Here is a 26,131-nt window from a genome sequence, read left to right on the forward strand (position 1 = left end):
GAGTCTGCACACTAGCGCTGGAAGGGGAGGTGAGACAAAAACCTCGGTAACCTGAGACATTGGTGGGGAAAGGCAGAAAGAGCCTACAGAGAATGAGGCCTGAAACCCCGCTGGGGAAATTTCACCAGGCTGACTGGAGGAGAGAAAAAAATCGAATAAATAAGGGGAACCAGCACAGACATTAGCCTCTCTCTCCACTCACCTTACAAAGCCAAGCAAGACAAAGGGCAAGTGCCATTTTACATATGTAAAGCGGCATGTGCCATTTTGTGTATGTAAAGCGGCACCCCTCATTAGCCAAGCAGAAAAACCTGACTCTGGTGGGGAGAAATAACTGGAGGTTAACACCTAGTGAAAGTGTGGAGCTAACGAACTGAGACTGTGAAATCTGAGGGGGGGCGAGAGAACTCACCGAGTACTCGGTAACCTGGGCAACCTGGTGAGAGACTGCTGAGAAATTTGAGACCACACTGAGGGCTGCATAAACTGTGTGATCCTTGGGGTAGAGCAGACGAATACCCACAGGGGCCAGATTTCATACATCAACTACTCTCAATTCCACTCAGCTGTGTAGAATTACTTCCCAACTGAGTCGAGAGAGAGAGAGAGAGAGAGAACAATCTGGGTGAATCACCTTTGGCACACCCTTAACCCTGAAGAACCAAACAGAGCTCTCTGGCCACACCCATCACAGCCTCTAAGGATCCATCAAAAGCAGACAGTCCACTTAATCTAGAGTCACAGTATAACGAGAAAAAACACCACACCGAAGAAACCAAAGAATATCTCCAATATGCCAAACAACAAATGCAAAAACCAAGGTAACAAGAACAAGGAAGACACTATGACGCCCCCAAATGAAATAGACACCCCAATTCAGGATTATGAAGATGATGAGATAGAAGAAATGCAAGAAACAGATCTCAAAAAATTGATAAGAACATTAAGAAGTTCTCAAAAACAAATTCTTGAAGTACAGAAATCCTTAATGGAAAAGATAGAAAATCTCTCTCATGAAAATGAAATATTAAGGAGGAAAAAAAATGAAATGAAACAACTAGTAGAACAGGAAACTGGGATAGTGACGAGAAATCATAATGAAATGAAGAATTTAATAGATCAAATGACAAACACATTAGAGAGCCTTAAAAACAGATTGGGTGAAGAAGACGAGAGAATATCAGACTTAGAAGACAGAGAACAGGAAAAAATACAGTCAAACCAAAGAAGAGGAAATGAGAAATCTAAAACATATTGTCGGGAATCTTCAGGATACTATTAAAAAACCCAACATTCAGGTTCTAGGAGTTCCTGAAGGCATGGAGAGGGAGAAAGGATTAGAATGCCTTTTTAGTGAGATACTAGCAGAAAATTTCCCAGGTTTGGAGAAGGACAGAGACATCCTAGTACAGGAAGCTCATAGAACCCCTAATAAACATGAGCAAAAGAGATCCTCACCATGACACGTTGTAATTAAACTCACAGCAGTGAAACATAAAGAAAAGATCCTAAAATGTGCAAGAGAGAAACGTCAGATGACTCTCAGAGGATCTCCAATCAGACTCACAGCAGACTTCTCATCAGAAACCCTACAAGCTAGGAGGGAATGGCGAGATATAGCCCAGGTACTAAGAGAGAACAACTGCCAGCCCAGAAAATTATATCCTGCTAAGCTCTCATTTGTGAATGAAGGTGAAATAAAGACCTTTCACAGAAAACAGAAATTGAAAAAATTTGTCACCACTCGTCCATCCCTACAAAAGATGCTTAAAGATGTGTTACACACAGAAACACATAAAAACGGTCATCAATATGAAAGAAGGTAAACGAAGGAAACCTCACAGCAAAAGATCACAGGAAGTTCAAAGCATATATTAGAAAATATCTTGGGGTAAGGGCAAGGCAAAGTTACTACTTATCAATAGTCACACTGAGCGTTAATGGCCAGAACTGTCCAGTTAAAAGACACCAATTAGCTGATTGGGTTAAGGAACAAAACAAAAAAAAAAAAAACAAAACAAAACAAAAAAACAAGAAACACATTTTTCCAACAAAGATCCATACAGACTGAAAGTGAAAGGCTGGAAAAAGATATACCATGCCAACAGAAATGAAAAAAGAGTGGGTGTAGCCATCTTAATATAAGACAAAATAAACTTTAACAGAAAAACTGTTAAGAGAGACAAAGAGGGGCACTATATAATGATTAAGGGATCAATTCAACAGGAAGATATAACAATTATCAATGTATATGCACCTAATTACAGGGCACCAGTTTATTTAAAAGATTAGTTAAGGGACTTAAAGGAAGACTTAGACCCCAATACAATAGTACTGGAGGACTTCAATACTCCACTCTCAGAAATAGACAGATCAACAGGACAGAAGATCAACAAGGAGACAGTAGATTTAAATGACACTATAGCCCAAATGGATCTAACAGATATATACAGAACTTTTCATCCTACACAGAAAGCATTTACATTCTTCTCAGCAGTACATGGAACCTTCTCTAGGATTGACCACATACTAGACCATAAAGCAAGTCTCAGCAAATTCAAAAGAATTAGAATCATACCATGCAGCTTCTCAGACCATAAAGGAATGAAGTTGGAAATTAGCAACTCAGGAATCCCTAGAGCATATGCAAACACATGGAGATTGAACAACATGCTCCTGAATGCACAATGGGTAATAGAAGAAATTAAAAGAGAAATCAAAAATTTTCTGGAAGTAAATGAGGATAACAGCACAACATACCAAAACTTATGGGATACAGCATAAGCAGTGTTAAGGGGAAAGTTTATAGCAATAGGCGCCTACATCAAGAAATTGGAAAACTACCAAATAGATGAGCTTTCACTGCATCTCAAGGATCTAGAAAATCTGCAGCAAACCAGACCCAAATCTAGTAGGAGAAGAGAAATAATTAAAATCAGAGAAGAAATCAACAGGATTGAATCCAAAAAAAAATTACAAAAAATCAGTCAAACGAGGAGCTGGTTTTTTGAAAAAATAAACAAAATTGACACCCCATTGGCCCAACTAACTAAAAAAAGAAAAGACCCAAATCAATAAAATCAGAGATGAAAAAGGAAACACAACAACAGATACCACATAAATAAAAAGAACCATCAGAAATTACTACAAGGACTGGTCTGCCAGCAAACAGGGAAACCTATCAGAAATGGATAGATTCCTGGACACATGCAACCTACCTAAATTGAACCAGAAAGACATAGAAAACCTAAACAGACCCATAACTGAGACAGAAATTGAAACAGTAATAAAGGCCCTCCCAACAAAGAAAAGCCCAGGACCAGATGTTTTCACTGCTGAATTCTACCAGACATTTAAAGAAGAACTAACTCGAATTCTTCTCAAACTATTCAGAACAATGGAAAAAGAGGGAATCCTCCCAAATTCTTTCTATGAAGCCAGCATCATCTTAATTCCTAAGCCAGAAAAAGATGCAGCATTGAAAGAAAATTACAGACCAATATCCCTGATGAACATAGATGCAAAAATCCTCAATAAAATTCTCGCCAATAGAATGCAACAACACATCAGAAAGATCATCCACCCAGACCAAGTGGGATTTATCCCTGGTATGCAAGGATGGTTCAACATTCGCAAATCAATCAATGTGATTCACCACATTAACAGACTGCAGAAGAAAAACCATATGATTATCTCAATAGATGCAAAAAAATCATTTGATAAAATTCAACACCCTTTCATGATGAAAACTCTAATCAAACTGGATATAGAAGAATCATTCCTCAATACAATGAAAGCAATTTATGAAAAACCCACGGCCAGCATCCTATTGAATGGAAAAAAGTTGGAAGCATTTCCACTGAGATCTGGTACCAGACAGGGATGCCCACTCTCACCACTGCTATTCAATATAGTTCTGGAAGTTTTAGCCAGAGCTATTAGGCAAGAAAAAGAAATTAAAGGGATACAAATTGAGAAGGAAGAAGTCAAACTATCCCTCTTTGCAGGTGATATGATGCTTTATTTAGGGGACCCAAAGAACTCTACTAAGAGACTATTGGAACTCATAGAAGAGTTTTGCAAAGTAGCAGGATATAAAACAATGCACAAAAATCACAGCCTTTGTATACACAGACAATGCCATGGCTGAGGAAGAACTTCTAAGATCAATCCCATTCACAATAGCTACAAAAACAATCAAATACCTTGGAATAAACTTAACCAAGGACGTTAAAGATCTCTACGATGAAAATTACAAAACCTTAAAGAAAGAAATACAAGAGGATACCAAAAAATGGAAAAATTTTCCATGCTCATGGATTGGAAGAATCAATATCATCAAAATGTCCATTCTCCCAAAAGGAATTTATAGATTCAATGCAATCCCAATCAAGATACCAAAGACATTTTTCTCAGATCTGGAAAAAATGATGCTGAAATTCATATGGAGACACAGGAGACCTCGAATAGCTAAAGCAATCTTGTACAACAAAAACAAAGCCTGAGGCATCACAATACCAGATTTCAGGACATACTACAGGGCAGTTGTTATCAAAACAGCATGGTACTGGTACAGAAACAGATCAATAGACTAATGGAACAGAATAGAAACACCAGAAATCAATCCAAACACCTACAGCCAACTTACATTTGGTCGAGGATCCAAAACCAATCCCTGGAGTAATGAGAATCTATTCAATAAATGTTGATGGGAAAATTGGATTTCTACGTGCAAAATCATGAAGCAAGACCCCTACCTTTCAACTTACACAAAAAGTCACTCAACATGGATTTAAGACTTAAATCTATGACCCAACAGCATCAGAGTATTAGAGAGCATTGGAGTAACCCTGCAAGATATAGGTACCGGCAAAAACTTCCTAGAAAAGACCCTGGTGGCACAGGCAGTCAAAGTCAACATTAACTATTGGGATTGCATCAAATTGAGAAGTTTCTGTACTACAAAAGAAACAGTCAGGAGAGTGAAGAGGCAACCGACAGAATGGGAAAAATTATTTCCAAACTACACAACAGATAAAGGGTTGATAACCAGAATCTACAAAGAAATCAAGAAACTCCACAACATCAAAACAAACAACCCACTTAAGAGATGGGCCAAGGACCTCCATAGACATGTTCCTTTTTTTTAACTTTTATTTAATGAATATAAATTTCCAAAGTACGACTCATGGATTACAATGGCTTCCCCCCCACACCGTCCCTCTCACCCACAACCCTCCCCTCTCCCACTCCCTCTCCCCTTCCATTCACATCAAGATTCATTTTCAATTATCTTAATATACAGAAGATCAGCTTAGTATACATTAAGTAAGGATTTCAACAGTTTGCTCCCACATAGAAACATAAAGTGAAAAATAATAGATGATTTTTTTAAATGATGATGAAATCAGATCAGACCTATTGCATAGACATGTTTCAAAAGAGGAAATCCAAATGGCCAACAGACACATGAAAAAATGTTCAAGATCACTAGCAATCAGGGAAATGCAAATCAAAACCACAATGAGGTTTCACCTCACCCCAGTTAGAATGGCTCACATTCAGAAATGTACCAACAATAGATGCTGGAGAGGATGTGGGGGAAAAGGGACGCTAACCCACTGTTGGTGGGAATGCAGACTGGTTAAGCCACTATGGAAGTCAGTCTGGAGATTCCTCAGAAACCTGAAGATAACCCTACCATTCAACCCAGCCATCTACTCCTTGGAATTTACCCAAAAGAAATGAAATTGGCAAACAAAAAAGCTGTCTGCGCATTAATGTTTATTGCAGCTCAATTCACAATAGCTAAGACCTGAAAGCAACCCAAATGCCCATCAACAGTAGACTGGATAAAGAAATTATGGGACATGTACTCTGTAGAATACTATACAGCACTCAAAAACAATGAAACCCGGTCATTTGCAACAAGATGGAGGAATTTGGAAAACATCATGCTGAGTGAATTAAGCCAGTCCCAAAGGGACAAATATCATATGTTCTCCCTGATTGGGGACAACCAACTGAGCACCAAAGGGGAAACTTGTTGAAGTGAAATGGACACTATGAGAAACAGTGACTTGATCAGCTCTTGTCCTGACGGTTGATGTACAATGTAATACTTTATCCATTTTAGTAATTTTTTTTGTTCTAGTACTATTGGTTGAACTCTGTAATTAACACACAATTATTCTTAGGTGTTTAAATTTTAACTGAAAAGTGATCCCTGTTAGGAATTTGGAAAACATTATGCTGAGTGAAATAAGCCAGTCCCAAAGGGACAAATATCATATGTTCTCCCTGATCGGTGACAACTAACGGAGCACCAAAAAGGAAACCTGTTAAAGTGAAATGAACACTATGAGAAACGGTGACTTGATCAGCCCCCAACTGTTGATGAACAACTTAATACGTTATCCCTCTTAGTATTTTTTTGTTTGTTCTACTTAATACTTTTGGTTGAATACTGTAATCAATACACAGTTATTCTTAAGTGTTGAAACTTAACTGAAAAGTGATCGCTGTTAAATATAAGAGTGGGAATAAGAGAGGGAAGAGATGTGCAATTCGGGACATGCTCAAGCTGACTTGCTCCAAACGGTAGAGTTAGAAACATACCAGGGGATTCCAATTCAATCCCATCAAGGAAGCATGTACCAATGCCATCTCACTAGTCCCAGTGATCAATTTCTGTTCACAATTGATCATAATGATAGGACTAAGAGCCAAAGGGATCACATAAACAAGACTAGTGTCTGCAAATACTAGCTGATAGAATAAAAAAGGGAGAGAACGATCCAACATGGGAAGTGAGATACACAGCAGATTCATAGAATGGCAGATGTCCTAAACAGCACTCTGGCCTCAGAATCAGCCCTTAAGGCATGCGGATCCAGCTGAAAAGCCCATTAGAGTATTTCAGGCGTGGAAAGCCAAGACACTCTGGCAAAAAAAAAACACCTAAATCAAAGAGCTCTGCGAGTGAGATCCCAGTGGAAAGAACGGGTCATCAAAGAAGGAGGTAACTTTCTCTGCAGGGAGGAGAGCACGTCCACTTTGACTATGACCTTGTCTAAATATGATCAGAGTCGGTGAACTCAAAAGGATTCCATAGCCTTGGCAACTCATGACAAGAGCCTAGGGTGATTACTGATACTGTAAACAAGAGTGTCAATTTGTTAAATCAACAACAGGAGTCACTGTGCACTTACTCCTCATGTAGGATCTCTGTCCTTAATGTGCTGTACATTGTGATTTAATGCTATAACTAGTACTCAAACAGTATTTTTCACTTTGTGTTTCTATGTGGGTGCAAACTGTTGAAATCTTTACGTAATATATGCTAAATGGTCTTCTGTATATAAAGAGAATTGAAAATTAATCGATGTGAATGGAAGGGAAGAGGCAGCGGGAAAGGGGAGGGTTGCGGGTGGGAGGGAAGTTATGGGGGGGGAAGCCATTGTAATCCATAAGCTGTACTTTAGAAATTTATATTCATTAAAGAAAAGTTAAAAAAAAAAGAAGCAGGTTGTTAGGCAGAACCCCTGTGATTGAATCTTGGTGGATTTATGGGGGTGGGAAAGGGAGCACATGGACACAGAGAGATGTGGGCGATGCTGCCATATTGTGATTTTTCAAAGGCAGCCCCTGTGAAAGTCTGCGTTGTGCTCTCTGGACTTTAGCTCCCCAGAGCTGTGAGCCAAAATAAACCTCTTGTCTTTGTCAAGTTACTCTGCTTCAGGTATTTCCTTATTGCAGCAAAAAAGCTGACTAATTTTTGTCTTTGCTTATCTGTGTATGTCTTTGTATATAGTATCTTTCTTCCTCTCTCCTTAAACTTATGATGTATATGTAAGTTGTTTAAGATTGGGTTGACATTATAATCTTATATAATGTATGTTTTTTTATTTATGCTCATTTTTATTTTGAATCCAGAGAGAGAGAGAGAGAGATCGATCTTTTGCCCACTCATTCATCCTCACATGTCTGCAGCATTTGGGGCTAGGCAAGGCTGCAGCCAGGAGTCAGTGGCTCCATTTGGGCCTCCCCTGTGTGGCAGGGTCTGAAGAACCCGCATATGTTACCTTCCTGGTTGTGTTGTCATGATGCTGGGTCAAAAGCAGAGTACCCAGGACTTGAACCAAGCATTGTGCTGGGGGATTCTGTTGTCCTAAACTTGGCTGCACCACAGCGCCACCCTTTTGTCTTCTTAGAACTTTCTTTTCCTCTTTATAGTGAACAGCATTTCTCTAGTTAGTAGTTTTTAGGTTACATTTCCCTGCTCAGGTGACTGATGTGGTTCCTGTCTCATGAGTGGACTCTGCCTGATGTAATCCTCTAAGCCACAGCGCAGCCAGAGGAGGGCACTGAGCTGCTCACACTGTGTGGGAAAGGGGATCTGAGGTGCTCACACATTTATCAACATGCTTCACCCCAAAAATGAGACCATACACACGTACTCTACAGGGTCCTTGCTTGTATATTAATATATAAGCTGTCCTATTTATCCTTATTACATTTATCATGTATCTTTATGACACTGCTTCACTTTTGGATTATCTATGCAAATACTTTCTTTTGAAAGAAATAGAAAAGGCAGGCATGCAGATGTTGTGATCTTATTTACCGAAAAGAGGAGTGATCTCTCTCTTCTTTTTAAAGATTTATTTAGTTATTTGAAAGGCAGAGTTACAGGGAGGTGGAGGCAGAGGCAGAGGAAGAGAGATAGAGATCTCTCATCTGATGTTTCACTCACCACATGGCCACAACAGCTGGAACTGTGCTGATCTGGGCCAGGAGACAGAAGCTTCTTCCAGGTCTCTCACGTGGGGCAGGGGCCCAAGGGCTTGGGGCATCTTCCACTGCTTTCCAAGGCCACAGCAGAGAGCTGGATTGGAAGTGGTGCAGACGGGACTCAAAACCATGCACATATGTGATGCTGGCACTCCATGCAGCATCTTTACCACTATGCCACAGTTTGGGCTCCAGGAGTGATCTCTTTAGCTAAGTGCACCAGCTGCCTTAATAGATCTAGAAGCAGTGATTAAAGACATCACTGTTGTAGCACTTAGATAGATTTGTAAGTCACCTCGGTGTACATTTTGCATTGAATTTTTTTGCAAGTTTATTGATCAAATGTTCCAGGTGCTTTTCTGAGGATCTCGAAGCCTATAGTTTTCTTGCACCATAAGATTTTTGCTCCTTTCTCCCACTTATTCAATGTATTTATTTTCATTTTTTATCAAGATTTATTTTGTTTATTATAAAGTTAGAGTTTCAGAGATGGAGAGAGAGAGAGAGAGAGAGATGACATCCATTAGTTCACTCCTCAAATGGCCCCCAATTACTGGCCTGAGCCAGGCTGAAGCCAGGAGTCAGGAGCTTATTCCAGGTCTCCCATATGCCTCCCAGGGACCAAGGACTTGGGCCATCCTCCAGTTCTTTCCCAGGCACATAGCAGTAAGCTGGATCAGAATCAGAGCAGCCAAGATTCAAGCTAGCTCTCGGAGAGGAGTTTTGGGCTTCTGAGCTGTGGGTTATCCAACAATGTCATTTTTGATTATCCTTTTTTCTTTTAAATAATGTGATGTCTTGAGTTTCTCTGAAGTCTGAACATGTGAAATGCTTCTGTACTTGTATTCATCCTTCTTTGTCAGCAGGTGTCTAGTGAGGTGTTTGATCCCTTCCTGTTCTCCTATGCAAATAACCCATTTTCCTGGCTGAGGTTCAGACTCCTGTCTCCAGTATCTTCCTCAAGAATCCTTTCTACCACTCTGTCTCCATCTACTCAGTCTGGACAGCCGAGGTCTCACTCCTCTGCCTTTTCTCCCTACCAGCTACAAAATAAGACACACCCTTGGCTTTGCTGCCCACTTCTCACAGTGCATTTGGCTTCAGCACTCCTTGCTCAAAGGGACTCCCAGGGCTTGAGTAATTGACAGCCTGATGTTGCTACAGATCACATCCACATCAAGGTAAGGATTATTGTCAGCCCCTCCTGTGCCCCCTCAGTCACTGTCCAGCTCCAGATCCCAGCACGTGGTCATCACCACCCTCCTCTGCTGAGCACGGCCTTGGGGGAGCATTCACGGGAAACACAAGTATCCACTTTCTGTACATTCAGAGACGTCTGTCCACAGAGCCTTTCCTCAAATGTCCTTGTCACAAAATTTCAAGAATCTTCCAGCCATCTCCTAGGCCAGCCCATCACACTATCGGTCACAGCCTGTGAACTGGCAAATACTCGCAGGCCTGGGTGTTTTTCCCCAGTCAAGTGAGCAGTCAGGTGCTCTTCACCCCTGATGCTCACTGACGTCCCAGAAAGGGGCTGCAGTGCTGCCACTGCCCACTGGGTGGTGCCTGCCTGCGGTCAGAGCCATTTGTAAGTCAGGCTGAGCCTTCTCTCCCTTGTCAGGGGATCCTAGGAGCTCCCATGGGACCAGAGGCACAGACTGGGTGGGGAAAGGCAATGCTGTGTGAGGTGGGGCCGTGGGCATTGGGCCGTGTCTTCCTGTGACTCAGCTGTGAGTGCAGGGCCTGCTCAGTGGATGCTGCGTGCAGTACACTCTCCCATGTGATGATGGAGTGGGGCTGTGCATGCCCTACTGTGCAGCCTCTGAATCAGCTCTCAGCCAGTGTGACACACACACACACACACACACACACACACACACAGAGATCTTCCATCTGCTGTTTTACTCCCTAATGTCTGCAACAGCCAGCACTGTGCCAGGCTGAAACCAGGAGCCAGGAGCTTCTTCCAGGTCTCCCAAGTGGGAAGCAGGGGCCTAAGAAGGTAGCCATGTTGCTACTGCATTCCCAGGTCATTATCAGGGAGATGTAATGGACGTGGAGCAGATGGGGCTGGAACTGGTGCCCATATGGGATGTTGTCATTGCAGGCAGACACTTTACCTGCTGCATCACAAAGCCAGCCTCAGAGAAAAAAATAATTTTTTTTTCTAACAAGAGGCATGGGAACTTCTTGGTGGAGAGGCAAACAGAAGAGTGGAAAACCACAGCTTGGAGTGTGACACTGGGTTCAAGTCCTGCCTTCAGCACCACTCACCACCATGTGATGTTGATCAGAGCAGCTTCCAAGCCTCACTCAGCCCCTCCTCTGTAAGGAGAGGAGTCTAATGTGGAGGATGTGGTGAGCACTGCCCCAGACCCTGATCAGCACCGGGCACCCAGTGACTGACAAAGAAGTGCAGCCCTCGTAAGGACCAGGCTTTGTCCTTTCTGTCACAGGAGGACGACTGTGGACCCGGCCACACTTCCTGGAGGACCTCCTTCCCGCTGCAGGGAAGCTTCCTGGGGTTCGGTCCATCTGGGCCACACCTATGCAACAAATTATCTCTACTTCCGCCTCCTTCTCTCTCTCTATCTCTCTCCCTTATCCCGGCCCTCTTCCTATAGACGACCATCCTGATCATCAGGAGTTTGTCCCGGGTTTTGGTTCCTGGCTGACTTGGGGGACTCCTCACTGGGTGGCCACTCTGTGTCAGTGTCTGCCCAGGCCTGTGAGAGGAGATTGTCGGTGTCCTGAAGCTCTCGGACAGTGGCCCTGAGGCTGCCCCTGGGGGTGCTGCTCTCCCAGGTGGTAACCATGGCAGACCCCTCCACCAGTGATAGCCAAGCTTCAGGGTCCCCTGGCAGCAGGAGGCCTGTCCCTGGCTGACCTCAGGACCCCTGTAGTGCCTGAATGAGAAAGCTCAGGGCTGCCTGCAGGGAAATTTCAGGATCTGTTCTGCTGATGCCAAGGATGGGGCCCAACCTCCTTCCCAGAGATTTACTCACAGGAGCTCACGGCTGCACACGTGCGTCTCCTGCAGCTCTGGAGCTTCTCTGGGGGACCAGAGGCCGTTCCTCTGCAGTGCAGTCAGCAGGAAGGTGAGGCATCTGCCTCCAGCTCCGCGGGAACTCAGAACCCTGACCTGTGCAGCTGCCCCATCACATGCGCACTGACCAGCCTTCCACCTTCCCACCTCCCTGGCTCAACTGAGCCCCTGCTGGGCCCTCCCTCTCATCCTCACTGCCTGCCCCTGGCCTGCCTTCCTCACGGACGTCGGCGTCCCGCCCAGCTCTGGGTTGGGAGCTCATCTACCTTGTAGCATCTCTGGCTCCCAGCACTTCAGCCTCCTGGCTCCCACTCTCAGGATCAGCAGACGGTCATGACAGGCAGCACTGTGACTGTGACAGCCGTGCAGGGATGGCTCCCAAAGGAGGCTCTGAGAGAAGCAGAAGCCACACAAACAGACATCCTGCCAGGTCTTCCTTGGAGCGCAGACTGTGTGGTAGCTCCTCCCCCACTCCCAGCCAGGTGGTAATGGAGCAGTCGGCAGAAACACACCTCAACCAAGGCCTTGACTTCCTGCCCCTCTTCTCACCCTGGCAGAGCTGCTGCGCCATCACTAGGCTGTGCTGTGGTTCTGTGTGCCCCAGAGCGAATGTGCAGGACATGGAGCCTTGTCGTGACAGTGCAGGGACAGGCGGCCTTTCTGGGAGGTGGGATTACGACTCCGTTCCCATCCCCCTGGAAGGACTTTGTGGGAGGGAGCACATCCCTGTGGCCCTTCTGCCTTTCTCCCTGTGAGGCCACGAGCTTCCTCTGCTCTGGAGGACACAGCAGCAAGGCGCCGTCTTGAATCCCGAGAGCAGTCCTCAATGGACACGGAGCCTGCGGTTGCTTTGATCTTGGATTCCCTGAGCTCCAGAACTGCAAGAAAAGACATTCTATTCTTAAAAAACACTTATTTATTTATTTGGATGCAATGTTTTAGAGAGAGAGAGAGGGTGAGACATAAAAAGATCTTCTACCTGCTAGGTCACTCTCCAAGTGGCCACAATAACCAGGGTAGGGCCACGCTGAAGCCAGGAATTTCTTCCAGGTCTCCCACGTGGGTGCAAAGTCCCAAGCCCTTGGACCATCCTCCACTACTCTCCCAGGCAAATTAGCAGAAAGCTGGATGGGGAGTGGAGCAGCTAGGACCCAACCTGTTGTGTGCTAGTTTGGACCCCAAAGAACATCTCAGGCTCTGGCCTTCTATTAGAGAAGCATCCTAAGCACAGGTCAAGTGTGCATGCAGCATGGTGAGGTTTATTTAGAAAGTGAGAAGAACACGCAGGTGCGTGAGGGCTCCATTAGGGAGAGTGGGCCAGGGAAGGTGAGAGGGGGATTTCATACTCTGCTCTGCTTGTCTTGGGGCCACAAGGTAAGGAGAGAGAAAAAAGGGACCCTCCCCTGAACCGGGCTTCCTATGAGCTTTGGAAAGGGGAGTGGGTACGTGACTGCACCTAGGCCCCAAGTAAGGGGAGGTGTGGTTTGGGGAGGGGTCATCTGATTTATGACAGCATTACACCAGGTAGGGTAGGTATGGCCTCCAGCTCTGGAACTACATCTATCTCTCTCAGTTTTCCTACATCAGAACTGGTAACCATATGGGACATCAGCCTTGCTTGCAGGAGCTTAACACACTACACCACAATGCTGGCCCAGAAATATTATTCTTTATCAATAACCTGCTCTGTGATATTCTGTTACAGTGCCACAAACTTGACTAAGACCTGACGGAAATCTAGGAATTCTATTCTCTTCCTCCTAGACTGGAGTGGGAGGCTCCACCCCCCAGGGCTCTCCTGGTCTCTGCAGCGCCTGCCTGCTGGTCTCCCTGCTCCTATTTTCTGAGTCAGCTCTCCAGAAGGAAGCCTGAGCGGTGGTGCTGGAGCGGCAACAGCGCTGTGCTTGGGCTGAGACTGCGGCACACAGGCAGGGTCAAGGCCGATGGTGACAGCTCTGGGTCTGTTCACAATAATCCCTGAGTGGGAAGTGGGGGCACTGAGTTGATGAAGCTGGGGGAGGGGCACGTGGGCATCACTCACCATTTTTCTCTGTCCACTTCTGTTCAAATACAGTTAACATATTTTGTTATTGGTACTTTCATATAAAAAGCACTAAAATGCTTTGCTGTGATCAGGGAAAAATAAGACAATGCACACGATGGTGGGGGTCAGACCAAGTCACCCTTCTGCAGGAATGCTGCTAAAGCTTCTCCCTCTCCCTCAGTAACAATCGAAGGCTGTGGGATGTCGAAGGCCCCATCATGGGCCGGGCACACTCAGCTGCATCAGCACCACTGGCTCCCAGCGTGTGGTCCTCAGGCCAGCAGTGTCAGCGTTTCCCTGACCTTGCTGGAGGTGAGCGTTCTTGGGCTCCACCACTCACCTGCTCAACCAGAAACCCCGGGGTGGGGCCGTCTGGGAACCCACCCCCTGCAGGTGATTGTACTGCTGATGCAAAACCCCAGGGCCCAGACTCAGCCTGGGGAAGCTGAGGGAGGTGGACTTGGAGGACAAGCCTGGGAGAGGAGGTGCAGGTGTCTGATCCCAGAGCCCAGCAAGGTGAGGGCCCCTTGTGCCCTGCAGCATCCATCCAGTACTGGGCCACGTGGTTGAGTGCCCTGCCCCTCACCAGGGGAGGAGGTGGGATGAGAACAGGACTGTTTGGACCTGAGGTCCTGCTGTGGGGGCCCAGTGTGCTGGGAAAAAAACAGCTCTATGGGTGTTAGGAGGGACTGCTCGAGGGAGTGGTTGTAGGGCCAGGTCCCATTGTGACAAAGCTGGGGAGGCAGAGTCTGAACCCACATCTGCCGACTCCACGCCCAGGGCTCCTGCCCTCTGCCTCCTCCTGCCTGCCTGTGGATTCCATAGTTATGTTAGATAGGAAGCTAGGAATTAGCCTATGTGTGTGGGAGAGGGGCCTGTGGAAACCGGAACACCTGTAGAAGCCCACCTTGGAAGCAGCCCAGGATCTCACACTCTGACGTCCTGCCCAGACCCTGATGACTGTCCAGGTGGTCTCAGCCCTCCCCCCAGGACAGCTCCCAGGAGAATCCTGTGTCCTCAGCATCCAGTGGGCCCCTGGCCTGATACACTGAGTGATAAACCACTGCCCCTTCCTCCAGGCAGGCCCCCTAGGGGATGCTCCTCTGTCCCTGCCAGGTGGGCTCCCCAGTCTGATGGCACTGCAGGAAAACCTGGGGAAGAATTTTCCCAAGTTATACTCAGCAAACTCTGTCCTGGAGGAGAAGGGAGGGGGGAGAAGAACTGGACCCTTTTCTCTTATGAGCCCCAGATGAATACAAACGGTGCACTCAGCACTCAGCTCTCTGTGGAGTCACCCGCCTGGCCTGCCAGCTGTACTCTCTCCACTTACCCTAGTAACCTTGCTTTCCCCAGTCTGAGTGACTGGGCCCTGTCTCTTGGATTCTGTCCCACCCATTCTGAGGGATGCCCCACCCCAGTACACCTTGCTGCCTTGCTGAGCACTGCTCTGTCTCACGCCTGAATTCTTTTTAGCGTGAAGACAAGAACCCCACACTCATCTCTGGTGACAATTAGAATCCTCTCTGTCTTCTGACTGCCTCATTCTCGTTTAAGGGGAGCAGGATGGGGGTTCATGTATCTGGAGGGCCTTAGGGTTTTTTTTCTTTTAAAGATTTATTTATTAGAAAGGCTAAGTGACACAGGGACAGAGACAGAGAGAGAGGGAGAGAAGACAGAGGGTGAGAAAGAGCTGGAGAGAGATCTTCCATCTGCTGGTCACTCCCCAGATGGCTGTAACAGACAGGTTTGGGTCAGGCTGAGCCCGAATCCAGGAGCTGCATCTGGTCTCCCTCGTGGGTGCAGGGCCCAAGCTCTCAGGCTGTCTTCTGCTGCTTTCCCAGGTGCATGAACAGGGAGCTGGATCAGAAGGGGGGAGCCAGCAGGCATCTGCGGCACAGCAGAAGACGAACTATTTTACAGTAGTGAGCGTGTGGCTGGTCACAAGGAGACAGTGACAAGGGGAAAGGCACATGGCTCACAGTGGTGACACCAGCTCTTTCTCTGTCCCCACATGTCTGTCTTAGCAGCCAGTGAGATCGTGAGTCCCCTCTGGACAAGAGGCTTTTCTGTGTCTGGATGCCCGCAGCAGCCTTGATAAATGCTCACTGCACAGCTCCACGTGAGGCTGAGTCCTAGGACCGCTCAATGGGGCACTGTGGCAGCAAGAGGAGAGGGGATGGGAGAACAGAAAACTTTTGGTTGAGGGAGGGTCTGGCGGAGCCCAGGTGTGGCCAGGGATGCAGTCAGGGTGTACTGGTGGGGGGGGGGGGTCCAAGAAGAGGGAGACCCTGGCTCTGTCTGTTCTCAGGGGAGCAGTGTGGGCAGGCTCACCTGGGAGCCCTGGTATAGGCAGGGGTGCTGATATTCCAGCTTTTGTGAGGAAGGTTTGCCATGAAAAAAGACAGGAGCCCACAGTGCTGCCCATGGATTATGTGACATAATGTGCCCCAGGGCAGCTCGGTTTGCAGAAGCCTGAATACCACAGGTGGGGACAGAGGCTCAGAGCAGCAGACAGAGCACCCAGCCCCAGGACACTCACGGAGAAGCAGGAGTGAGATGGTTCATCCCTACTGTGGTCTGTGCTCTGCCCAAGGAGGCCTGTGCTTCCAGCTACATCAGCCCCTGACTTTGAACCTGGTCCATAGCACAACGTGAAGTGCGCCGCTCTCCAGAGTCTGGTGCGATCACGTTTTGCACAGGTGACCTGTGTGAGCATCCCAGATCAAGGAGGAGCTCCGGCCCCCAGGACAATCCCACCTGTCCCTTCCCGACCTCACCTCCTCCTCAGCCGGCCAGGGGCCCAGCTCCTCTCGCCACATCTCTCACCGCAGCTCCTCCTGCCTCTCTTTCACTGCATGCATTTGCAATCCTGCACCCCTTAGCCTTTTGTGTCTGGGTTCCGGGATTCCTGTCCACCTTTCTAAGGTTTCAGCGCCTTCCTGCTGGGAAGTGCTGCTGTCTGCCAGTGCTGGCCACAAGGGGGCAGCAGAGGGCCAGGGACCTTGGTGCTGCTGGCGCTGCCTCTGGGTTGGCCCTGCTTCCTCTGGGGCCTGCTGCTGTGCAGAGTTCTGGAGCAGGGGTTTGGAGCCAGGAGCTCCGCACTGTTTGCAACACGCACTCCTTTAAATAATGAGAAGCTCACGGAGAAGGAAGGTGAAAAGGGAAGTTTATTTTGATAGAAAGCATTGTGAGGTCCGTGAGCAGCTTTCCCCTAAACGCATTTCCAGGGACTTCTGGAAGAGCCCTCCCAGGTCCTTGGCCTCCTCTCTGCCCCCCAGATCCCTGGACACCGCTAGGGCTGCTGCCCCCCACGTGGTGGCCCCACTGGGATCAGGCGGAGCTCTGGGGGAGCTGGCGCCGGCAGGGCTGACCCTGGTGGGTTCCTCACCTCGGGAGCCCGGGTCTCAGCTGCGACAGGAGGACAGCAGAGCGCCTCTCAGTAACGCAGGAGGATGGGCATGGACACTCCGTGTGTGCTGCTCAGAGGGAAACGCGGGGGAGTGAGCGGGGCCGAGTGTGTGGTGGGGGCCGGGGGACAGCCGGACCCTGGGCGCAGGGCTGAAGCCCACAGCTCTGCCGGTAGAGGAGACTGTGGGAGAGGGCCGGCATCCATCCCGGGACAGCAGAGGATAGGCGTCCGTCCCAGGACAGCAGAGGGCAGGCGTCCATCCCGGGACAGCAGAGGACAGGCGTCCATCCCGGCACTCTCAGACTCACCTCTCTGGCTACAGAGCCTCTGCCGCCCCAGGATTCTCCCGTGTTCTCTCAGAGAACAAGCCCCAGGGTGTTTCCCCATCTCCAGGTTCTCCATTCCCTCTCACCAGAACTTGCCTTCTCCACCCTTGGCCAGGGGAGAGCCTGACCAGTGAAGAGCTTGGGGGCGAGGCTCAATCAATTATTTCTGCGAGGTCAAAAGTCACCCCACTGCTCTTTTGGTCCCAGGAACCTGATTAATGTCATTCACCTTCCTGCCTTTTTCTCTACTTTCTTTGAGCTCTTTCTTTTCCTGTGTTGTCTTTGCCCTCTTTCCTTTTACATTGTCATTTATTTTTTGCTTCTTTATTAGTCTAATAAAATTTATTAAGTTTTCTGTAAGAATATCTTTTTCCTTCTGACTTCATTTTTTATTGTTATTTGAAAGGCAGAGAGAGAGAGAGAGGATAGAGAGGTCTTCCATCTGCTGGTTTACTCCCCAAATGGCTTCAATGGCCAGACCTTGGCCACTAGGAAGCCAGGAACCAGGAGCTTCCTCTGAGTCTTCCAAATGGGTGCAGGGGCCCAGGTACTTGGGTCATCCTCTGCTGCTTTCTCAGGCCTGAGCAGAGAGCTGAATCAGAAGTGGAGCAGCTGGAACTTGAGCCAGCACCCACATGGGATGCTGGCACTACCGAAGGCAGTGGCTTTTATTGGCCACACTACAGCACCAGCCCCAGTTGGCTTCATTTTTTAAACTTTGTACTAGGACGCTTTAACACTTTGTGGAAAGTGCAAATTGTGGAACTGGACCTCAAAATTTTTGCACCAAATAAATAGATCTTCTGATTCTGTTTTCCTTGAATGTTTTGAGGCCCCTAGTGTATCTCAGTGGTTGCAGGGGAGGGAGACCTCCTCACTTGCCCTGGACCCTCAGGTGTGGACGTGGATGCCCATTCTGAGCAGGGTGGGCAGGGGTCCCAGGCCACGAGGGCTCTGCCGCTGACCTCTGGGCAGGGCTGGGCAGACCCTGGTCCTTTGTTGGGCTGAGAGTATCCGGATGTTCCTGAGCCACATTTGCTTGTAAACATCAGTTGTGGTGCTGAGAGCCTGGACTGGGGGTGGGGGCGCAGACTCCTCCCACCTGAGGGGCAGATAGCAGCCAGAGGGAGAGCGTCCCCCAGGGCTCTGCTCAGCAGGTTGATCAGCCCACCAGTCAGGTTCCTGCTGGTTACCAATTCCAAGGGAAAATTTTAAAGTTGAAACAAAAAGATACCACCCTGTGTGTGTATGTGTGTGTTTGTGTGTGTGTGTCTTTTCATTTTTTGCTCATAAAGTGGGTAAGTAGAAAACAGTTCTTTATCATTTACACAAGAAGAAGATAATCCAGGAAGCTCTTCTTCTTAGCAGTGTCAAGGCATGTCATGAGTGCCTGCTATCACGCAGCTTGACAATAGCAAGTGTGACGTATGACTTGTCAGTCACGGGGAAGAAAGGAACACATGGACGCAAGACTGTCTTTCCAATGAGAGATTTTATTGCTTACAAATCAGGTTTTTTATATTTTTTATCACACTACTCATCAGCATGTTCATTGAAGTCAATACACTTATCAGTATCAACATACATATCAATCTATACTATTTAATATACACTTATCAATAAACTTAACACCACTAGTTAATCATGACTTAACTACTTAATGTAACTACTTAGCTTAACTACTTAGCTTAACGTAACTACTTATCTTCTACTTAACTTACTATAATAACACTTAACTGTCAGAGTAACCCTATTTCCTTAATGACTAGAGGACTACTGGAATCACTACCATTAATATCAATATCAATAATACTACTTGAACTTATTAATACACAGATCATAGTATACAGTGTTAAAGCAATTTTGAGGGCTATCCAATTATAATAGTATATGTACAGCAAGGTCTCCAGCATTATTTGAAGATACCTTGCATAGGGTCAAAACATAGGGTCAAAGCATAGTTATATTACACATGACTAACATTATTTGTAAAAGCTGTGTTTTCAAGGCTCACATCACGGTCACGAAAAAGAGTGTCAGTGTTCAAAGTCCAGAGCTCCATATCTCGGTAGAGACGGATCTCGGATCAGTCACCGACAGGCAGAAAGTCATGGAAAGGCTGTCACTCTGGGCAATAGGCTCAAAGTTCCCAGATGGACGGCCAGGGGAGAAGTTGGAGAGGTCCCCTGCTGAGAGGCCTGGTCAGGCTTTGTGGTCAACTCTGGCAGTAGGCTGATAAGGACTCCAGGCAAGGTGGTGAGGTGGCATCTCGTCTGGAATTTTTATCCTGTAGTCACCTTGTGTCGCTTAGCAAGGGTGCTAGCGAGCTGGTGCTTCATCTCCAAGTGTGAGGTGATCCAGAGGTTTGCATGCACTGGGCCCATGCACGTACACTCACTCACACAGTGGGATATTACAGATCAGGGACAGCTCTGCAGGTCGGCTTGTGCCACTACCTGCTCCATGCAGAGTAGTGGGCTGCCTCTTCAACTCCGGAGGGTTAACACACATTGGGCCATGATCCCCGAAAGGATGGAGAGTGGTACAAGGGCTCCCCTTTTTATCCTCACTTTCTGGCATTTCTCCAGCTTGCCATCCTCCAATTTGTCCAATCAATGCTGGTACCTACTTGCTTGCAGTTGAACAGTCCAGCCAATACTGTTCCCGCCTTACTTATGTTTGAATGGTCCAGTCAGCATCGGCAGGAGGGTACTGCCAGTAGCACAGTTTCCTGACTGACCAGAGATGTCTGCTTGGTATGATTAGGAGCATCTTCCTAACAGCCGTTAGGCATTGCCTCAGCTCCTGACTTACAACTCCACTTTACTTTTATTTTGTGGCTAGTGGTAACTTTTTAACTCAATGTTTTACTGTGGAGTTTCCACAGTTCATCTCCTTTCCAGGGAAGCGGTGATTCATGACTCTATTTGAGACTCCTATGGGATTCTTTATAAGGCAATTTATTATTTTTTTTAAGCAGACTCTGCTTTTGAGAAAAGGCAAGGATGAGGCCAGGATTTGGGAGGGCAGTTAAGACTAGCTATTTAGACACCTGCATCCACACCAGAATGCCTGGGCTGGATATCATATCTGGCTGCAGCTCCTGATTCTGGTTTCTTCCTCATTCAGCTCTCATAGGCAGTGGTCATGGCTCACATATGGGGTTTCAGCCACACACATGGGAGACTGGACTGAGTCCTGGCTCCTGGCTTTGGACCCAGTGGGCATTTAGAGAGTGAAAAGGGATGGGAGCGCTCTCTCTCTCTCTCTCTCTGAAATAAATAAATTAAAAATAAAAAGTAGGAAAAAGGATGGAAACTTTTCCACTACCTATAGTATTTTAAAAATCATAACATATTTAATATATATTGCATTAACTATTTTTTATGGCTTAGACATTTATTGAAAGAATTTGAAAGTACTAGAAATAATTAAGATGAGGGGTATGAACTGCCTGTTAACACGGAAGTAAAATATCACCCCCAACAGCATTAGGGGGTAATATGTTATATGTTAGGTAGGAAATGGCTGGTGGCTTAGTGAACAGCAGCCATGTTACAGCAGCTGGGCCGTGGTCCTGCTGAGCTGGGAGGGGGAGGAATGGTTGTTTGCTGCCCTCCTGCTGGAGCTTATCCTGTTGTAAGGGCATTTCTTGTAGAAAATCTGACCTGGGCGGTGGCACTGCCTCCTCAGCCCATATAGGCACTCAATGTCCCGGCTGCTCCACTTCCAAGTCAGCTCCCTGCTAATGTGACTGGGGAAGCAGCAGAAGATGGCCCAATTACAGTAAGGAAATTCAAGAAGCAGAATAACTCTATAAAGACAAAAGGTTTATTTTGGCTCCTGGTTCTGGAAATTCAAAATCTGAACAGCACAACACAGGTCTTTGCAAAGGCCCCTTTGCTCCATCACATGACGGCAGGAAGCCATGTTTCTCTCTAAATCTGTGTGCTCTTTCTCAACCCCCTGCTGAATCCACCAATCCACCAGCGTTAAGCCATGTGGGCGTGACCTAAGGATCTGTCCCAACTGAATCCCTGCACAAAGGCCTCCCCTCTGCACACAATGATGGGGTGAAGTTTCCACTCCCTCAGCATCATCAACAGGAGACTCTGGACCTGAGCGGCTGCCTGAGTTCCAGAACACAGAGACCTGCACCACAGTGGCTACTGTGGTTATTCCTCTAATTGCTCCCCAGGCCAGCACTGATGTTTCTGACTCCTTCTTTACTGCCCATTCCTCTTCTTCTCACCCTCAGCCAGAGTGACAGCTCAGCAGAGATCTTCTTTATTTTTATTTTTTTCATATTACTTGAAATGAGGACAGAGATCTCCCATCCTCTGGTTCCTTCTCCATATGTGCGAAACAGCAGAGGCTGGACAAGGCTGGAGATGGACGAGGGGACTCCATCCAGGTCTCTCATATGGGTGGCTAAACCCACGTATCTCAGCCATCACTGCCTCCTCCCCGAGTGTGCATGAGCAGGAAGCCAGAATCAGGACTGGACCCAGGCCCTCCACTATGGGATGAGCGAGTCCAGTCAGTGTCCTGCACCACACGCCCTGCCCTGGGCAGAGCTCTGTGTCTGGGGCAGTGAGCACATCTCTGTGTTTGAGGATTCTGAGTCCTCAATGCTCCTGCTGCTTTTTGATTGCTGTGGTTTTCCCCTCCCTGTGATAGCTGGACTTGGCAGCACTGATTAACCAGAGCCATGTGCATGGCCACAGGGTTCTGAGGTTGGACTTGCACCTGAACATTCTCTCCTTCACTGTCCTCTCACTCAGGCACTTACTGCTTACCCTGCAAGCAGCTCTCTTGTTTACTCAGCTACAGTGTGGACCCAAGAGGGGAATCCAGGCCCTCATCCTTAGACTCCCTGAATTAACACAGCACAGTTTATTCACTGGTAATAGACATTTACTGTGGTGTGGAAGAGCACGCATATTTCCTCCATTCCAGAAAGGGAAGTAAACAAAGCAGACATGATGTTCCTTTCCATTATGACTCTGTCAGTCATTCCTGTCCATGGAAATTTTGGGATGGCAAACGTGTCATCACATGGGGCAAATCCACCCAGGATACAGCTGGAACCACTGTCCTCTCCATCCCTCTGTTCAGATTCAAGCTGGATAATTCAACTCCCTTTTGTTGGGCACAGTAACTCAGCCCACAGTCCCATTCACATCCAAAGAGAATTTAAAACCTGGGAAAGACTTTTAATACCAATAATAATAATTTCTTTTTTGAAGATTTTTATTTAATGAATACAAATTTCATATGTACAGCTTTTAGAGATATAGTTTTTCCCCCCATTCCCACCTTCCCACCCCCACTCCCATCCCACCTCCTACTCCCTCTCCTATTCCATTTTTAAATTGAGTTTATATACAAAAGACCAACTCTATACTAAGTAGAGATTTCCACTGTTTGCACCCACACAGACACACAAAGTATAAAGTACTGTTTGAAGACTAGTTTTACCATTATTTCTCATAGTACACCTCATTAAGAACAGAGGTCCAACATGGGGAACAAGTGCACAGTGACTCCTGTTGTTGATTTAACAACTGACACTCTTGTTTATGATGTCAATGATCACCCAGGGAACTTGACATGAGATGCCAAGGCTATGGAAGCCTTATGAGTTCACAAACTCCACTGGTTTTCTGACAGGGCCATATGCAAAGTGGAAGTTCTCTCCTTCCTTCAAAGAAAGTAACCTCCTTCTTTGATGGCCCCTTCTTTCCACTGGAGTATCCCTCACAGAAACCGTTCATGCAGAACCGTTTTTGCAACTATGCCTTGGCTTTCCATGCCTGAAATGCTCTCATGGATGTTTTAGCCATATCTGAATGCCTTAGGGGCTGATTCTGAGGTCAGAGTGCCTTTTAGGGCATTTGTCATTCTATGAGTCTGCTGTGTGGACTGCTTCCCATGTTGGAACTTTCTCTCCTTTGTAATTCTATCTATTGTTATTACCAGGCACTTGGTCTTATTTATGCGATCCTCGAGACTTATGGTCCTATCTATATGATCAATTCCATACTTAATATGATCACTTTATCACATAAGATGGGATTAATGCCAGTTAGCTAAATAGGATTAGGGGTCTCATGGCATGTTTTTAGCTTCACCCTTACAGGTAAGTCTCTGGGAATGTGTGCTGATCTGTACAGCTCCTCCCTCTCTCATTCACACTCTTATTTTTAACTAGGATCTATTTTTAATTGACTTAATACATCTATGATTATTTCTATGTAAGGAGTTTAACCAATGGTATTAAGTAGAGGAAAAAGAATTTAAAAAATAAAATGAAATAATAAACTGTTCCTCGACAGTCAAGACAAGGGCTGTTCAAGTAATTGCTTCTCATAGTGTAAATTTCACTTCTACAGGTTTCCTTTTAGGTACTCTGTTAGTTGTCACAGATCTGGAAGAACATATGGTATTTGTCACTTTGGGACTGGCTTATTTCACTAAGTATGATATTTTCCAGATTCATCCATTTAGCTATAAATGACTGGATTTTTTAAACTGCTGTGTAGTATTCCATAGAGTACATATCCCATAGTTTCTTTATCCAGTCTTCCGTTGACAGGCATTTCAGTTGATTCCAAGTCCTAGCTATTGTGAATTGAGCTGCAATAAACATGGAGATGCAGATGATTCTTTTATTTGCTGGTTTCATTTCCTTTGGGTAAATTCCAAGGAGTGGGATGGCTGGGTATTATGGTAGGATTAAATTCAGATTTCTGAGGTATCTCCAAACTGTCATCTGTAGTGGTTTTACTATATTGCATTCCCATCAGCTGTGGATTAGGGTACCTTTTTCCCCACATCCTCACCAGCATTTGTTGTTTGTTGATTTCTATACAAAGGCCATTCTAACTGGGCTGAGGTGAAAACTCATTGTGGTTTTGAATTGCTTCTCCCTGATGGGTAGTGATCTTGAGCATTTTTTCATGTGTCTGTAGTCCACTTGGATTTCCTTTTTGAGAAATGTCTATTTAAGACCTTTGCCCACTTCTTGACTGGGTTGTATGCTTTGCTATTGTTAAGTTTTTCAGTAACAATAATTTCATAGTAAAATTCAGTCTATCCCAAACGAGTTCAAACAGCATCAATTTTTATCTTGTCTTTGAACACAGTGCATGAGTGAACAAATCTGATAACCACAGGAGGAGATTTTTGAGGCCATCCAGGACTTACCCCAGAGGCTCTGTCCTAGGAGCCTGCAGCCCCAGCAAGAGTCTCACTGAGGAGTCAGGGGCAGTGAGGGCCCCTGTGGGGCTCAGGGCAGCAATGGAGACTCAGCCCCTGGGGGAGCTCCATCCACTCCAGAGCCTGAGCTGAGCCCCTCCCCTGGGGACCTCCCAGCCCCCTCCAAAGAAGGAGACTTGCTAAGGGGCACAGGGAGCCCCTCAGACCCCCCCTCTGTGGAGCAGATGCTCAGGGTCACGTCTCTCTTAAGCATGAAGTATGGAAAGAGGGTTCCAGAGAAAGAAGTTGGGGGGAAGGAGAAAATGTGGGAGCCATCTGTCATGTTGTAGAAGGAGACGTCCCCCTCACTGTAGTCCAGGAAAATCCCCACTCTGCAGGGATGCTGCCTAAGGGATAGAATCTGCTGAGGCTTAGTCCAGGCAAAGTAGCTACCATGATACCACCCCACAACCCAAAACCCTTTATCTGGAGACTCTGTATAAGTGCCTGTCCTTTGCACATGCTCCCTACAGACCCCCACAGCCCACTTACTGAAGGCCCCACTCCTTATCTCCACCTCCCAGTAACATCTTCCTGACGTGACGCCCTCAAGGCCCAACATGCTGCAGGTGTGATACCAGCCTACACCACTGTACTTCCAGGTCACGCTCTTCTTTTCTGGAGATATGAGAAGGTTGACATGGGCAGAGCCTCGATCCAGAGTGACAGTCCCTGCAGAGAGAGTTTGCAATAATCCAGGGCCACTTCTGGACCCTGAGGAAGGATGCATAACCATCCTCAGACCCACCCAACTGAATTAGGGAGGGGCAAGACCCCTGAGATAAGGGCCCTGGGATGCAAGCCTGTGGCCTCCAGGCAGAAGGAGAAACCAGGAGACCTCTCTGAGATCACACACGTCACAGAGACCTTGATGACCAGCCTGGCTTTGCTCCTGTCACCTCAGCCCCCACCCCACCACCACTGATGGTGCCAGCATCTGCACCAGCACAGAGAACTGAAGCAGAGGCCAGAGCCATGGGGGCCACAGGGAGGAGCACCCAGAAAGAACACAAAGTCACTCACAGGCCTGGAACCGTTCCTTCCGCCAGTCTACAAGAGAAACACACATTACGTATCAGGGGTCTGCACAGACTGCACAGGTCAGCCCAGCACCTGCTCTTCTGAGACAGTGATGGGGGAGATGTGTGGGAGACATCCAGCTGATGGACTGTGTCTCACACATACACACACACGACAGTCTCCCCAAGCCATAAAGCTCAACACCAGAGACTGAGAGGCTGGCCACTGACCAA

The 26,131-nt window shown here is 46.9% G+C and overlaps 1 protein-coding gene across 3 annotated transcripts in view; it reads right to left on the minus strand.

Annotated features, from left to right (window-relative positions):
* Positions 1-26,131, minus strand: part of LOC100343357 (butyrophilin-like protein 1) — a 363,518-nt gene that overhangs the window by 320,630 nt on the left and 16,757 nt on the right. For all 3 annotated transcript variants that reach the window (XM_089334145.1, XM_089334144.1, XM_089334146.1), the window contains exon 10: positions 25,902-25,928. In XM_089334145.1, the coding sequence (XP_089190271.1) occupies positions 25,902-25,928 (27 nt within the window). The remainder of the gene's footprint in view (positions 1-25,901; positions 25,929-26,131) is intronic.

This window comes from Oryctolagus cuniculus, chromosome 5 (genome assembly GCF_051225735.1).
Source record: "Oryctolagus cuniculus isolate XC-2025 breed Fujian yellow rabbit chromosome 5, ASM5122573v1, whole genome shotgun sequence".
In the NCBI taxonomy this organism is placed as follows: Eukaryota; Metazoa; Chordata; class Mammalia; order Lagomorpha; family Leporidae; genus Oryctolagus; species Oryctolagus cuniculus.